Source organism: Saccoglossus kowalevskii, chromosome 2 (genome assembly GCF_978046115.1).
Source record: "Saccoglossus kowalevskii chromosome 2, keSacKowa6.1, whole genome shotgun sequence".
Lineage (NCBI taxonomy): Eukaryota > Metazoa > Hemichordata > Enteropneusta > Harrimaniidae > Saccoglossus > Saccoglossus kowalevskii.
The window spans coordinates 28,638,369-28,655,077 of record NC_140642.1 but is presented as its reverse complement, the minus strand read 5'-3'; the positions used below and the strand labels follow the sequence as shown (position 1 = coordinate 28,655,077).

The 16,709-nt window shown below is 39.3% G+C and overlaps 1 protein-coding gene across 1 annotated transcript; it reads left to right on the top strand.

The window, feature by feature from the left end:
- The first annotated feature begins 2,514 nt into the window (after positions 1–2,514).
- LOC100373027 (homeobox protein SIX6-like) lies at positions 2,515–6,361 on the top strand. The gene is made up of 2 exons (XM_002735560.4): positions 2,515–3,267; positions 5,558–6,361. Exons 1-2 carry the CDS (start codon positions 2,621–2,623, stop codon positions 5,823–5,825), a joined length of 915 nt encoding a protein of 304 aa, XP_002735606.1. The 5' UTR covers positions 2,515–2,620; the 3' UTR covers positions 5,826–6,361.
- The last annotated feature ends 10,348 nt before the right edge of the window (positions 6,362–16,709 follow it).

Genomic DNA, 16,709 nt, shown 5'->3' with positions numbered 1-16,709 from the left:
GTGCAATGATATGTCGATCTCTAAAACAACCTCCATGAATACAACGTATTGGTATATTGATTGAAGAAAATAAAAATGATTGAACTGGTCATAAGGTGCCAAAATATTTACACTCAGACTAGTATGAAATTTACACAATCCCGTGCGTTTTTGCCAAAAAATTCTAAAGAAACCAATAAATAGTAACATTTTAACGTTCGTTTTTTTTTTGAGCGGTTCAAGCCATAGACACCTGTACTGACCGTTGACTTTTATCGAGTCACTAGCAATACTGCTGTATTTAGTGATGTCATGTCCTCTAAAACTGGCTTGGTATACGCCATGTGACTCGATACGTTACGAGGCTGGCAAAGATAGCATCACAGTATTTCAAAATCGTCTACATGTAGTACGATGTATATTTTTAATTATCCATTGTGGTTTTATGCAAATTACTATATCGCCGTGCATCTATTAGAGCAGTGATTATACACATAATTTGTTACACGTAAAATTGGTCAATTAAAAGAAGAAAATGAGTCTAAAATCTTATAAAGAGGAAGTCTATGACGAGTCCAATTATTATGGTAGTGTTTATTGTGAGTTTCATTTGGATTTATTTATAGATGTTAGACCGTAATCTTCCATGGGCACTCTTTTTAGGGTAAGTTCCAGATATCCCGTCGCAATCGGCTACTCATTGCGACAACATTTTCATACGTTGGCTGAGGACACAATCAACACAAGGGATCCACTTTTACGTGCCCTCCGGATGGGTATACTAAAAATGACAACATAACCAAAGAGTAATTCTAAAATTATATTTAGATCTGAAGTTAGCACGACTTTTAGTAAGTGACGCCATGTGTACGCCATCGGCAATTTCACTTTGTTAACAATTTAAATGAGAGACAATGAGAACAATAGGAAGACAAACGAATGTTTGTTTACAGGGGGAGTTTCTTCGGTGTTATTGATCGTTCGAAGGTTTCAGTGCGAAGCGACGGTGTCCCGTTTCCTGTGTCTTTCACGGGAAGGGCTGCACGTAAGAAGTGAGATGTACCGTCGCGCATGGTCTTTTTTGAAACTCGTCTGTTATGTCACTTTCAGAATGCAAACTATATTACGCACATGGAACACAACCATTGCACCGCACATTATTAATATTTTTTTTTACATTACCTGTGCAATGAATGACAGAATATAAATTATAATCATCATCATGTTTAAATTATATCCATGAACACCCTTGAAAAATAACTGTTTCTTTCCGAATGTGTGACTTATATATGGGTTACCCGGTGTTAAAATGGTGCAGCCGAGTCGATATTCGAACCAAAACAGACTAATGGTTTGACTGTAATGTTTCTTTAAATGATTCAATTTAGGGCAAATTGATTCTCTTGTAGATGCCGGGGATAAATGTAGCCTTCTACGTATTGTGGTACCCACATGGTGTATATCCCTAACGAGTACATTCTGCGATACCTCTATACGTACATGAACCGAAATCATTCGAGGGATTGCCTACTTTTTGAGAATGAACACTGATCGCGTCTCTTTCATCTGAGAGCAAAGTGACACGTATCTCGCGCATATGACGTCGTATTCAGTTTCAGCATGGATGTGCTTGATAGTAGTACGTCGATGGTTTCAGTGATGGTCGCAAAATGGCATCAAGTTGTAAATCTGATTCATTGGAACAACGATGTACATATATTCTAACGTTTGCGGTTAGTTGAAGGTAACAGACTCGTTATTTTCATATCATGAAATAGTGTGTGTGTTTGGTTTCCAGACACGTGACTGTGATTTTAGACCGCACGTTATTTATCTGGAACGACTTCATTACATACACTCATCAAAATCATCCTTTTTTTAAATATAACGGGAAAAAAAGTAAACCTTTAATCTGATAGAAATCCATATTTCGTAACTATTTTTAATTAGTACTAAAATATACCAAAATAGTTTTATTGGCAGCCATCTGACGTAATACATGCTTCCATCATTCTGATCATAGTTACCGGAAAGGTCGTTTCAAGAATGTAGCTTCGATAATTCATGGAAGGTACTAACGGATAATTCGAATAACAAGCTGTCGGGGATACCGTGGAGCTAAAAATATGCAGTTACCCCAATGTTATTTTATGTATTAAACAAAAAATCAATGTAGAATTTTCAATTCAGAATTTTAAAATGTAGTGTGTTGTTGATGACGCAATAATTATAATTATAGTTGACTTCTGAATTTAGCTCCATGGGGGATACGGTGTGTGCCACGTTGTGCAATCCAGGCTTATTATTTGCCTCTACTTGTATACCAATACTCACAGACACCACGCTCACACTTTGCATCACTTTGTCTGTCACCTCCGAATGAAATGGTACGCGCCAGCCCTCCTACTTCCGGGAGTCCTATACTTCGTCCAATCAGCGCTGAGGACGAGAGTTTCGATATAATGATATGTATTAGAGATAAAGTGCGTTTATGTGGGACAGACCGATCAGCTGAAAGTACTTGAGAGACGGCGCAATTAGTGTACCAAAACATTCGACGGCGTGCGTTGTTGCCATCTGGACGGGGCATCGTATACGGAACTCTCCACACTGCGTGATCGTGCGTATTAGTTTCCCAAAGATGAGTTCACAGATAGAAAATGTCAACCCGAACATCACCATCAAAGTGAGTGCAGACTTGGAGCGGAGATCTCCGGGAAGAAATGACTCTGATAATGGGAACTCACTCACGTTTTCGCCCCAGCAAGTAGCATGTGTCTGCGAAGCTTTACAGAAGAGCGGAAACACCGACCGGTTAGCTCAATTCTTGTGGTCCCTGCCACCGAACGAACTTCTACGAGGCAGCGAGAGTGTACTCAGGGCCAGGGCGACCGTGGCGTTCCACCGCGGCAATTTCAAAGAACTTTACACTATCATGGAAAGTCAGAATTTCGACCAACATAGTCACAACGAACTACAAAATCTGTGGTATAAGGCACACTACATTGAGGCGGAAAAAATCCGCGGTCGGCCGCTAGGCGCCGTGGACAAATACCGCATTCGTAGGAAGTTCCCTCTCCCAAAAACTATATGGGACGGGGAAGAGACAGTGTATTGCTTTAAAGAGAAATCGCGCACGGCTTTGAAAGAGTGTTATAAACAGAATCGCTACCCTACACCGGACGAAAAGCGAAATTTGGCAAAAGTCACCGGTTTGACGTTAACCCAAGTCAGCAATTGGTTCAAAAACCGTCGACAACGAGACAGGGCACCGCCGATTCTCAAAAGGTATTTATTCGTTCTACTTCTGTCATTTGTTGTGTTAATTTTAAAGACCGGAAGAACAATAATTAATATTGGTAATGTTTTAAAATTACATTACAGACAAAGTATTTACGTCTATATCCGTGGTATGTTGCTATAAAATAGCCTTAAGTGTTATGAATAACCTTACGACAAATACAGCAACACATTGTTGACTTCGTTCGACCCAAGTGCCCTGCGTAGAGACTAAAGACATTGTAAGGTCGATTATCTGTTCAGATAAGCCATTCAGTGTGTGGCCACTATGAAGTGACTTTGCTCTCAAGCCAAACTCGTAAGCCCAATTGAACATTAACATTGTACTCATTGTTACAGTGCAAGTACTCGTTATAATAGGGTCGAACTTAACAGGTAAATCAAGTGAATTTGAAACGTGGCAATACTCGCTGTGGTTTCCTTGTATTCTAGGATCTGTTATTGCTATCACCAGCCAGGAAACGTACCGTCTTGTACTCGTGTATTTGTTTGCATTCCATAAACCATGTTATTATCCGGGATGTTTATAATCCCACTAGGGGTTGAGATTATATTTTTTCTGCGTATGGTTTTCTCCGGAAAAAAATTATCTTTTGTTTGATGTGAAACACTTGGCAAAAACAAACGGAAGTTCCTTAGACGAAACAGTTGACATGGTTTTTATATTTGGCGAATCGGCACCCCCCCCCCTCCATCCCCATTTAGACCACAGCTCTGGTAGTATCATTGTACAATTTTGGTTTATAATAAAACAGACTAAAAAATAAAAAGTTGTTGAAAATTTACTACTCAAAGAAGTTGTCTTTAGAACAACTTACGCAACTCGCAACTCAAGCTCGTGCTATAATAACAGATACGATTTTCAAAAGTAATAGTTAAACATAAGGTCCAAATCTATACCGTAATACGCGCGTACTATTTACGTGCCCCTCCCCAAGTACTACAAAAAATACTCAGGTTTGTTCTATGTTGCCGGCCATCTCGGCCTCGGGCCTGCAAGTCTAATCTCATTGATTCGGCTATCAACGCGGCAACTGACCGTCTAAGAAGACATACCCCTTAGAATAAGACTTCACGTAGCAACAAATGAACACGTACTGAAACCAGTTATGATAACTTGTTTCGATCACATGAAAATATGTAAATATATTTATGTAGATAAATACTTACAGATTGAGGGACATCTTTGAGTATTTAATACCTATTTTATAAAATGCCAACCAAACTGTATTTCACCCCCGTAACAAACCATATCTGAAATGGAGTTAAACAGTCGGATACTATCATCCTAAAAGTGAAAACGTGGCTATGTATACTCACAGTCCCTCAACGGACTGTGGTATACTGCATAGTACGTCGACGCGACACGACATATAATTAAACTGATCTGTAATTTTTATGAAGATTAATTTTAATGATTTAATTTTGTTAACATAATTTATCAGTAAATAATTTCCTGTATTGCGCATGTAAGTCTTAATGTTGGGCCGACGCCATATATATATGCGGTCGCTTGGAGCATCAAATAGTAAAAGGTTCCAAAACCGCCAGCGTGCCAGCATGCAGATGAAAAAAGTTGCTAGTAGTTCCATAGCACAATAACAATACTGTGTATTACACCGGGTGATCGACGTTTTAATCTCTCTAATCCATGCTACCTCCATGCTCTAATCTACTTTTGTTGAGTGGATACATAATATAAAAAGAACATTATTCCCGTTGTTCCCAATGATGTAAACAGTTGCAACAAGGTTCCGCCAATACCCGGTCGATGCTCGCAATCGACCTCTGGAGTAACCTGTGAAAAAGAACACCAATTCATTCGTATTTAATTAACCTCTACGGAAAATCGTGTATGTTACTGTATTCAACTGTCTTGTGCATTTGAAATCTCACGGGCGTCTTATCGCCCGGTGTCGATTGTCCAGGTGGAACGTCCCGGGGCCACTGATCGAACTGATTCTGTTTGTTTTACACTTGGTCGCTGGTGCTTGTCCCGATCAGCCTGTGTGATTCTTCTTCCTATCGACTTGAAATGGTCTTGTTTCAATGATATCGTGTTTTAATGAATATAATTATAAACGGACGGACTCCCCCATTGTTTGCGTATACTGCTAACATTCTGTGTGTCCATTGGGAGTTCGTTTTGAAGCGGTCCAACTTAGCAAAGTCCACACGCAGTTAGCATTGTGGCTTAATGCATACCGCGGAGAGTTTCCGTACAAACAATTAATCAATAAACATCTGATGAGTAAATCCCATTTCTTTTTTTTTATAGTGATGATCTGATGATGGAAAAGACGTCGCCACATTGTATGATCAACCGCCATATGCACGATCCACGACACGATTTACGTTTCTCAGGAGCCCCTACTGCCAAAGTAGTCCACCATACTGGCGATAATAACCACTCAATGCCGGTTGTCGTGTGCGACACCAAGTATTTCCACCATGGACACCATCATATCTACCCGTGTTCGCAAGATCCCCACTCAGCACAGTCGCATCACTTGGGTTGTTTGTCGGGGACTGTGTCGACGGCGTGATGTCAGGGCGGCTTCGGTACTCACAGGCACCATGCAATGGTCAATTCTGATTGCCGTCACTAAATAAAACTCTTGCTATAACAAAGAAATGTTAAAAAAAGAGGTCGGTTGTAAAACCTACATTCACCGTACGCAATGGATGACCATCTGTATTGTGACCATAACTGAGTCCAGGTTGGCCATATTTGTTGTTTTTTTGAAAGAACATTGTAGGCGATCTGCAGAAAAAAATGTAAATATGTTATATATTATATATTTAAAATTAATATCAACAAACCCCCTACGTTGAAAAAATGCAATATATTTCAATAAACTGTCCATTTGGAAGACGTGATATTTTTTCTCACTGGCAGAACGGCCATTTTAAGCTCACTATGAAACGTTTCGTTCATTTTTTTTTGTCAAGTTTTTTTTACAGAAATTATATATTCTTTGCTGTATTTTCCTCTTTGCATTCACTGCTTTTGAGAAATGTTGTTTTCGTGTGAAAATGTGTGAGTAAACTATATTATTTTTTTGTGGTTGACCACTATTAATAGTAGTTGAATTTTAACATCGTGACAAGACAACACCGACATTACTGTAACTGCCATGTTTTTTTGTTTTGCTAATGTTTATCGCCATAAAGATTCAATACACAATATTTGAAATGCAAGATATTGTTTTGTTTTGTAATCTTTTGTTTTCATTTGTAAATTATTGTTATCAATAGACATAAATACGAGACGGTGAGAGTGTTTTTTTTTTACTGATTGACTAAGTACTGAGATCTTAAAAAATATATTTTTAGACCGAATAATGAAGGAGAACGTGTCTTCATCGCAACAGATGTACATATAATTGGAGGGAGGTGACAACAAAACAGCTATGTCGTAAATTGTAAATTTGTCGAAAAATCACAAAAAATGCTATGTTTTCATGGCAAAACCTAAAACGGTAGAACATCAATTCGACAAACATACAAAAACGTTCTGTAGGATGGAAACGCAGGTGTTGGTGGATATCCACTGTACGATATAGCGTATAAATGATAGCTAATTTATTGCCTAGAATAGCAATAGTGTCATTACTTTTGAAGTGGCCATATAAACGGTAATTGTTATGATGCAGACCATGCTGTCATGTGGTATTGCATTATATCAATTTTTGTTGCTTCCGATTGACCCCCTCCCCAGTGCCAATCTTTACTGTAAAACAAAAGTGTCGACAATTCCAGCGTTTTTCGTCTTTGAGGGATGCTGTGAACAAAAAGCTTCAAGTTCATCCACCACGAATACAGTGTAGTGTTTCCCGGTTAACATAATAGGATATCCTTCCTCTCCCTCTAATACAATAGAATATCCCCAGCGGGCACTGTCACAAGAGTACGTGGAAAATCCATGTGCTATGCATTACGTATGCTGCAACATGGCGTGTTTCGTTTGTAAAATTTGGCAACATTTCCTTAGCAAGGGTTGTTTGTCCCATGCTTCCTTGAGTAAATGTTAACACTGTTTATATGTATATGGGGCGCAATATACAAACAATGACCATACAAAAACAGAAGGCACACCTAGACCACGTTACGAGACCCCGATACGTACAGACCACGGTATTAAAGGCACTACCACCTGCGTCTACTAGATCTGGCTGTACACATGCCGACTCAGTCCAACATAGAGTTACTAGGAACGTTAGAAAAAAATCAGCAATATATAGAACTGTCCACAAATTAAATTTATAGTAGGACGCGCAATTCGCATATATATGTAAACAACTCCCGGAGGAAATAAAACTCGTAATAATTAGTTTCAATTACTTTTATTCTAAGTTTACCTATTATTCACACATTTTATTAGCGTTGTCGGTCAAAAGATAGTGTTTAGTACATTATATATAATTCTGACAAAAGATGTAATGATTGTTATTTTGTTTTGTTGAAATCATGTCACTTGTATTACCCGACAATACACGCCCTCAAAAAAACATACCATGTGTGTGCGGTTTCATGATTCCGTGAACTAAGCTGTATCTTAGACAGAGCGGAACAACAAAACAGCCTTTGATAACCAAAATAAGCCACGCGATATGCCCAAAAAAAGATGCGTTAACTGGATGCCAGTTAATATGAAATCAAATCTCGGTATGTTTAAAAGCAAGACATTATATACTTGTGATTTCGAATTAACGAATCTGTTAACATTTTAATGGATTTGCTGGAGTATCGTGAATAGAGGAAGAGAAGAAAAAAAAAACATGTCAGAAAAGTCCTAATTTTTTTCACATCTTAATAGATTTTTTTCCCTTTTCTTTTCACCGACTACTCGAGTTTCACTAGTGAATACAATGTTTAATTGACTCGCCTTTCAGTTTGGTTGCTATTGTTGCTAGCAAGGTTGGGCGCCGAGTCTATTCTGAAAACGTAACAAGCTAGATGAACAATGTGCACAGTGAGGGAGCATCTCTGCCAGCGGCTGAAAAGGATGCGCACTTGAAAGGGAAAAAACGAACCCGGTGAGATAGGTGACCCGAGTGATTCTGTTTTTCAAAAAAGTATATCTTCTTTAAGTTTATTCGCTACATTCCCTTTTTGATGCGCAACAAACAGATCCAGTATTTACAATCTAAAACGAAGCCTGGGATATTTCTTCGTAGTGTTACGGTCTTCCCACAATTGACTGTGTCGCCTTTTGTTGCTGGCTAATGAAGCTTGTTGCCTATATCTCTACCGTGTATAGGACCCGAGGAAAGTCGTAGTTAATATAATACAGCGCCATACAGAGCTACGCTTCCTCCTGCCGGAAAATACCTTCGGTGTCCTTCTTAATTTTTCTTTTTAATTGTGTTTTCGTTTGCTTGAAAAGCTCGTTAGTGTGTTGTATTGGGAGATAACCTCATTTTTCCCAATTATTGATTGGTATATCATAACAAATGTGTTTCCACTTCACCCCTGCTTGGTGTAGTGTGATATAATTTTTGTTGACAGTATCTAACCATGTTTACGACACTCGGAAATAATTGGCAGTAATATTTACTTCCACGAGTCGTGATTATCGTATTGTTTACGGGTGTCCGAACATTAGGGTTAATGGATTTGTTGAGCTTGTAAACTTTGTTTACGACTCAGATTACATTACTGTAACTGTACTTAATATCAACAATATGTTAAGCATCACCCGCGATTATTATTAAAAATCCGGTAAATTTAACAGATGGATCGGTCGCCATTTTGTAAGAGACATCGGATGGGCAAAGTCACGCACTAAATATTTATAATATTTAAAATCATCATTCCTTAAAAAATACGTCTTATTCCTTATTATCTAAGTGTAATATTGCTTGCTGGTCAATCACTATATGTATATTCCACGTCTAAAAACTATTTCTTGTTTTAAAATATATATAAAGAGATGACGTGTGTATCATTGTCATTTTATTTTCGGATGTTTTAGGGGAATTGAACATATATCGTTGATTATCTTGGGTGACATTTTGAAATCATATATCATCTGGTCAACTACTAACACGGACCGTTAGCTAACCGCAGGATTTGTGAAGCTCGGAATATTCGGCACGAGTAGCGGCGAAGCGGATCATGAAAGCCGACTTACAATTAAGAAATACTGGCATATGGTGACATATGGTGATGTCGAACACAATACCTCTGGCATACCTTTGACAAAACGAGTGAATAAAACACACACATCACGGCGCAGTGGCAGACAGTCAAAGATTATATACAGCGAACATAGAATTGCTATATAGGAATATATGTTGAGTGGGTAAGTCTGTATGTTGAATTGATGGTCTCAGTGGAGCAGACAGTCTCGACGCGCCAATAATTGATTTCACATAGAAGACGGTGTTATAGTGGTTGAGCATTTCTCAATGCATTCGACCAATCTGACCCCCGTCCCGCATAATGATAACAAAAATGTTCAAATACGATATCGAGCGCATAACAAAAGAACTATTCCACTAATATATCCAACGTCCTCAGACTCGCATAAGACGCAATATTTTCACGAAAAAAGTCCATCAATCTAATGGGGGGGGGGGGGTAGTTGGCAGAAAAACTGGTAATCGTACAGTGTGATCGGCTATGATGTATCGCATGCATTGTGATTAGATGTTATTAAATAAGTTAGATCTGTTTGTTTTTTCGTATGTTAAACGTGAAATAAAAAGACGAACAACATGAAACATTTAGCAGGATCCTTGTTTTTTACTAAATGCATGTAATAAATAAACGATATCGGAACTGTCACGAACGCCCCATTTTACGAGGTTGCAAGACCGTCGGGTGTTTACCAGTAATATGACACATGATAAATTCAAATTCTGACCTAAGATATTTTCAGAAAGTCGGTGTGTTTCAGAAAAAAAAAGTACAATTTATCCAGTGTACTTCTTATCAACCTCGTAGATGGAGTGAAGTTTTGAAAACTTGATCCCTATGACATTTTATCAACACTTATATCGTACTAGTACTTGTGCTCAATATACCTCATTACGGCAAATCAAGAAACTCACGTATTGTTATTTATTGTTCATGGAATGTAAACATAGAGTTCAAGTATGGATGAATATATGTCAACTATCGACCACTTTAATTGGGGAGTGTGTCTTTTACTTAGGGTTATTTTATTGAGGTAACCATGTCGCAGGTTTCGGTCGGTGTACCTGTACAGTTGAACTATATTTAAACCGCCATCAAACCACAAGCAAAATTATGTAATCTTGCACTGACACACACACACACACACACACACAAATCTCGACGGTGCGCAGATTATTTCCCCCGCTCGCATGCGGAGACATAATATGCTTAGTGACAAGCTTGCTTGGTTAACTCACGTGAATCTGTCTGGCGCGTCAGGTCGTAGTAACAAAATACGTTGAGCCACGCCACGGGGTACAAGCGTCTAAACTAACAAATTATTAATATTGAACTTTGGTGATCTGCTGTGAATTTCCAGATCACAACCTTGTCAATACGGCGATAAGGTAGACTTCGGAGGTAGATAGGCCTTTCACTCACCAGTCCGACGTTTGTTTCTTATCCAACCGTCTGTGTCGGGGTTACGGCGTTAAACGTATAATTACGGTGCTTATGATTGATGGTGGAAGACTGTGTGTGTTTAAGGAGAAAGGCAGCTAACGAGGAATATTTCCGCAAGATCGCGTATATCTGCCCCTACGTTGACTTTATCATTTTTCACCTTCGTTAAATAGGGGTGTTGTTGATTTCAATTACATGCAGCGCAGCAATTGCGCTTATCAATGAAATGCAACACTATACCGGTGTTTCATTACAAAAAAATCGGTATTTCTGACCACCCGAGCATACACGACACGCCTTGCTAGCTATCCTTTCATCCTCGGCGTTTCGTTCCAGTGTGACTATCGATACAGACCCTCGGTTCGCACAGGAACTTGGGTGTTCTACGTTTGTACTCGCCGCGCCCCGGGGCCTTGTCTAGTTTGTTGATTCAGCGACATGATAGGGTCGGTCACTCTCATCCGTCACCCAAGTGTCGATTTTTTCTCTCCAAAGCAACCCGCTTTCTACGTACCAATGCGACTGAGGACAATGACTGAATTTACTAATAGTATATAGTGTTATAACTTATTCCTAAAATATGGACTAACAGAGTGTTTCATTATCAATTCAATCCCCGTGGCAACTGTAATCATCCTGGCGGTCGTAATCTTCCGTCCACGGGGGTACACAGGGCGATGCGCCCCAGTATGTCACGAGGTCGTGTGCGCGCGCAGATGGGGTGGCCGCCATACTTGAAGAACTCATTGTACTGAATATCAGTTTGGCCAACTTTTATCTTTTTATTCGTTAATACGAAAATAGGTACTTATAAATCCCTATATTGTTACGCATTGGTAAATGTATTAGCTCTTATCGTGCCGGTAAAAAGTGTGTTGCGCGGTGCTGTGACAAGACAACAATAGGAATCATCGAGGACGGTCTTTTGAAAGCCTTGTCGTGGAAAATCGCCGGCGTTTTACCGTCTCATCAGGGTTTAAAAATTCAATTAAACAGCATAGCATTTTCAGCAGCAACGTTCGTTACTCTAAGTTTGACAATGACGCCACGAGTTAATAGGTTTTGCCCGAGGCATCAGAATCACCGTACATTTTTTCCTATTTCTGTGTATGAGTGCATGTACTCAGTTGGCGTACGATGATAAGGGCTTCTTGATGTAGACAACTGTCAACAACGTCTTCATCTAGTTATCTAGGGCGTCGTTTACTTACCAAACTTTCGGGCTATAGAGAGTATAAAATCATTGAGAATTCCGTCTCACTTTTTTTTGTATTTTCATATTCACCCACCTTGCCTGATTGATGTAATAAAAAAGCTTCAGCAGAAATATTGGCATGTATAAACATAAACGTGGGGGGGGGGGTACAGCCCGGGGCGACGGAACACACATCTATTTTTCAAAGCTCCAGCTGAGAGCAATGTTGAATCATACCCACAATTAATAAAGTCACGACAAATTGCGGTGAATTGAATTTGTGCTAAATTTATTTGATAGCAGGAAATTAGTAATCTCAATCAGTAAGTCATACTTTTATTACGCTCCATCACTACTGTCACCCGCCGGACCCGTACATATCTATTTTGTTTGATAGTTTAGAAACTTGACGGGGATCGGTCTGATTGTTCCGGCAACATACGGCCCCGTGCGTGTCGCACGACATACTATGACATTTTTGGCGACAGCCGTGGGAAAAAAAACTGTTACTGATCGGTGTGAATATTTCCAAAATCAGAAAACAATTGGAGTCCCGACCATAAAAATAAGTATCCCATTAGCTCCCAAAACTGTATCTAATTGGTATAATTAGATCATTTACTTTATAAATGATACGTTATTATCAAAACTGTCGTTATCGCCGCATTAAATTCTACTCAGTGTGTTGGTGACATTGTTGCTACTGAGGTCAAACGCGTCTGGAGTGGTCATTATCATTATTATTATCATTATCGCCAGCACCATCACCATCATCATCATCTGTGCGACTTGTTTTACTTCAAATTGAGAATGTTTCGCATATCCAGTATAATGTCGTGTATTAATACCGAGACTATCCTTTCGCCGTATGTTCGTCACTACTGATTCGTGTAATCGTTCCGTATCTGCACAACTAACAAGTCAATATTATGCAGCACACGAAACAGATTTGAAAGCATTGTAATGTAACAATAATTGGCATACTAACTGTAGCTTAAAAATAAGTAAATAATGCCTGAATCAAAGTATGTATGTTTTTTGGAAGGTCAATTTTCGGAATAAAGACGCGTCATTATCTTTTTTTTCACTCGTATTCCCATTATTTGTCAAAGCGGACAGTACTCCACTCGCACCTGCGTCGCCTTTATGATGTGTAGATAGAATCGTACTGAATCCAAAGTCCGTTCCTTATAACCCACGTTAAAGTGCACAGATTTCTTATCTGTCCGGGAGTTTGACAAAGACATTGCTTGAAAGAAAAAAAAAGGATACAGTTGATTTCCGCAGTATAGAGCATCGCTATATCTGATTTGAAAGACTTGAGAGTATAGAAGTAATCAGTTTAATTTTGAGAAGCATCCCCTCCCCGAGGGGTCGAGCGGAGGCAAAATCAAGATAAAAGCATGTTTATTCTACACGCTGTTGTTGCCCGTAGTACAAACTTTAATACAGAGGGCTACGTGCTGGTATCACAGATTTATAACTATTTGGCACCACCATACTGCGTATGAATACGGGCGCCGTCTCTCTACAGTTTCACGCAATCGAAAAGGGAAGTACTAGTTTAGATCTTTTGATTATTTTACGTAAGTCGGTCTTTGTTACTGTAGTTTCTGTGAAAAAAACGTCCGTTCATTCCTTTCAGTTAAAAAAACATCGTTGAATTTTAAATTCTTCTTATCAAAGGGTTGAAAAGTACTATAAATGATAATCTTGTCATCCGCATGCCCGCGTCCATTGTCATGCAATGACGTGTCGTTGACCGTGATCGTTCAAACTACCGATGACTGATAACTGTGACAACTTAACAACAATGCCCATATGACATTTTCATTTACACCAATTCTCTGTAAATCAAGTCTGTAGTTTATGCCGGTTTCAGTCCAAATCGAAGTATTTTTTTTTGTATAAAACAACGACAAACTTTACTACCGGGCGTCACCGTGGTCTTGCCATCTCCATATTGATTGGAGCGGACACTGCTACATGTGGTGCTTATGCTTGAGCCAAATTGCCATTTTTACATTAGTGTATTTTAACTTTGTTCGGTAACATTACCTATCATGGTTAGTTCATATTCGAAACCCGAAATATAATTAAAATTCATCATCGTTGTGCATCGATTCCACATATGTTTGTTCTCATACTAAGCAACCTGTGTTTTTCTTCCATGATACTTCTCCACAAACACGACTGCGTAATAATAATTAATATGGAAATTGCTGTATGTGCGTGAATGGTCCAGATGTTGTAACACGACTCAGTGGTGGTGAAAAAACAACCGTACGTCAGTCAGTAATCAGACACCACTCACTGCACATTGAAATAAAAAAAAATGATAATAAATAATAAATTAAGCTAATTTGAGATGAAATCTCGGATTATCTTTAAATGATAGATAATCGTATGCTTATGTGGATCACGTGAGCATATTGCTAGGATTTTCCGATATGTCAGGTACTTGGAAAGTATAAAGTTGCCTACTGTACGTTTGGCTGGTGCCGCTCTGGGACCCTCTCATCTGACGGAAGGAGCCCCAATTAACCCCCAAGGACGGAATCAAGCAAAACAAAAGAACCATTAATGAGATTTTCCGATTCGTTGCCCTCGATTGCCTCCGCTGTATGGTGGAATACTATTTTCGATACAGGCGCGTGGGGGGAAATTCTCACCTATTGTAGTGGAGTTCTCCGACTCAGTGAAAGTTGAAAAATCAGTTTCAAACGTTTCTGCATACATACAAAAAACACTTCGTGTAACAATTAATAATATTTAATTCTCACAAGTATCTCCGAGATCCTTGGGCCTCACCCCTCGGCAAAGGAGATGTTGGTGACACGGAGTCTGGTTTCAACGCCAGCTTCTACCCGTGAAGCACCGATGTGTCGCCCTCCTCTGGGAGAACAGATGCTGTTTCTTTTTTGAAGAAGAAGAGCCGACCACCCTAATGTTCGCAATGTTTTTGACAGTTTAAAGTATAAAAAATTGGTCGCACGGATATGATATTGTTATCTTTCTACATCAATGCTGTACTATGCGGCCCGGGTCATGTAATTATAATAGTACATCGTAGGAAACTTCGAATCAACAGATCCCGTTCATGATTGTTTCATCTAGTTCCATCTCTGTGTACCAGCATGATTACCAACTGCAAAACATATAATTTAATCTCGCGTATTTTTTGATTAGCCGATTGTTATGCTGCGCGCTAATTTCAGGTGTAGTTAAAACGGTTAAAGGGCGGTGGTCGTCGTGCAACAGTGTTCGATTTTCATGTAAACAAGCAATGTATTTTACACGCGTTGTATACGTCGCTATGAGTCCCATATCGACCAGACGCAGCACGACGACCGCCGCCCTTAAATTTCGTCGTGACGCGTCGTGGAACTCGTGCGACGTAAAATACATTGTTTACACAGAATTCCAACGATCTGCTTGACGATTGTTTAGCTATATGTTTAGATGAAACGATGTCCACCGGTGTAGTGTGAATGAATGATGCACGTTTATGAGTTATCTAAATTTAAAAAAAAGTATCAAATTGGCGCTTGCTACAAGATGTTACGATGTTATCTTCTTTTTATCCAATACGCGTCTAGCGAATGAGTTTATTAAGTTGGCGTGCCCTCATTTCATGGAGGTAAAAAGAGATCTTTTTACCTCCATGCTCATTCTAACCTCTAGAAGCGATTGGTATAACAATAACCAACTAACTTGACCGATAGCTAGGTTAGAATTCGATACCTTATTATTATGAATACGTGTTGTCTTTGCGACTACGAATAAATGGTATATAGTCACTTGGTATCAAATTGGCCACGTACCATACACGTGAATTCACATAGGTTACAGAATGCCCCCCCCCCCCCACTCAGGATCCATAGGGGGCCGCATGCGCGTTCCCATTTTCTCGGGAAAGGGGGTACTTTTTGACGATCTGTCTCGGGAACATTTTCCCGAGAAAATCGTAGAAAAGGGTATTTTTTGTTTGTTTTCCCGAGATTCTCAAAATAGGGGGTGTATTTCAAAACACTTCCCGAGATATACAAAAAAGGGGGGTTTAAAAGGAGTTCTAGACTGAAACGTTCCCTAGATAGGGGGTGAAATTCATCGGAAAAGCCCGTGAAAGGGGGGGTTAAATTTTCTTCCTTTCCCTAGATATGGGGGGGGGTCAAAAAAATTAGGGGACAAGCATAGGCCCCCCTAAATATAGGGAGTGGGGGGGCAGAATGTTGGTTATTATCATCGTACCTGGGTTTTTACTTTTTCGGCGCCACGCATACGCGGATGATAATTTGAAACATGACGCCACATTGTGAATAGCCTTGTCGATATCTCACGAACATTACATGTTTTCGGAGATGATCGGTATAATCAATTGTTCTGTCATTTCTCCGCATGTAATGTGTTAGAAATGGAAAAAAAATCTAAATTGCTAAAACACCACTTGTTCGAGTTTCAGCTGATTAGACCTTTGAACTCTATCGTTTTCCCGCAAAGTATTGGTGCAACATTTTGTCCATTGTTAGGGACCTCAGCTACATGCTTTGAATAAATGTTCCCAGAAAAACGACGGACACAATTGTGCGGATATATCTAAATTGTGATATGACTCACATTGACCTTCACATGGAAAACGTCATATACT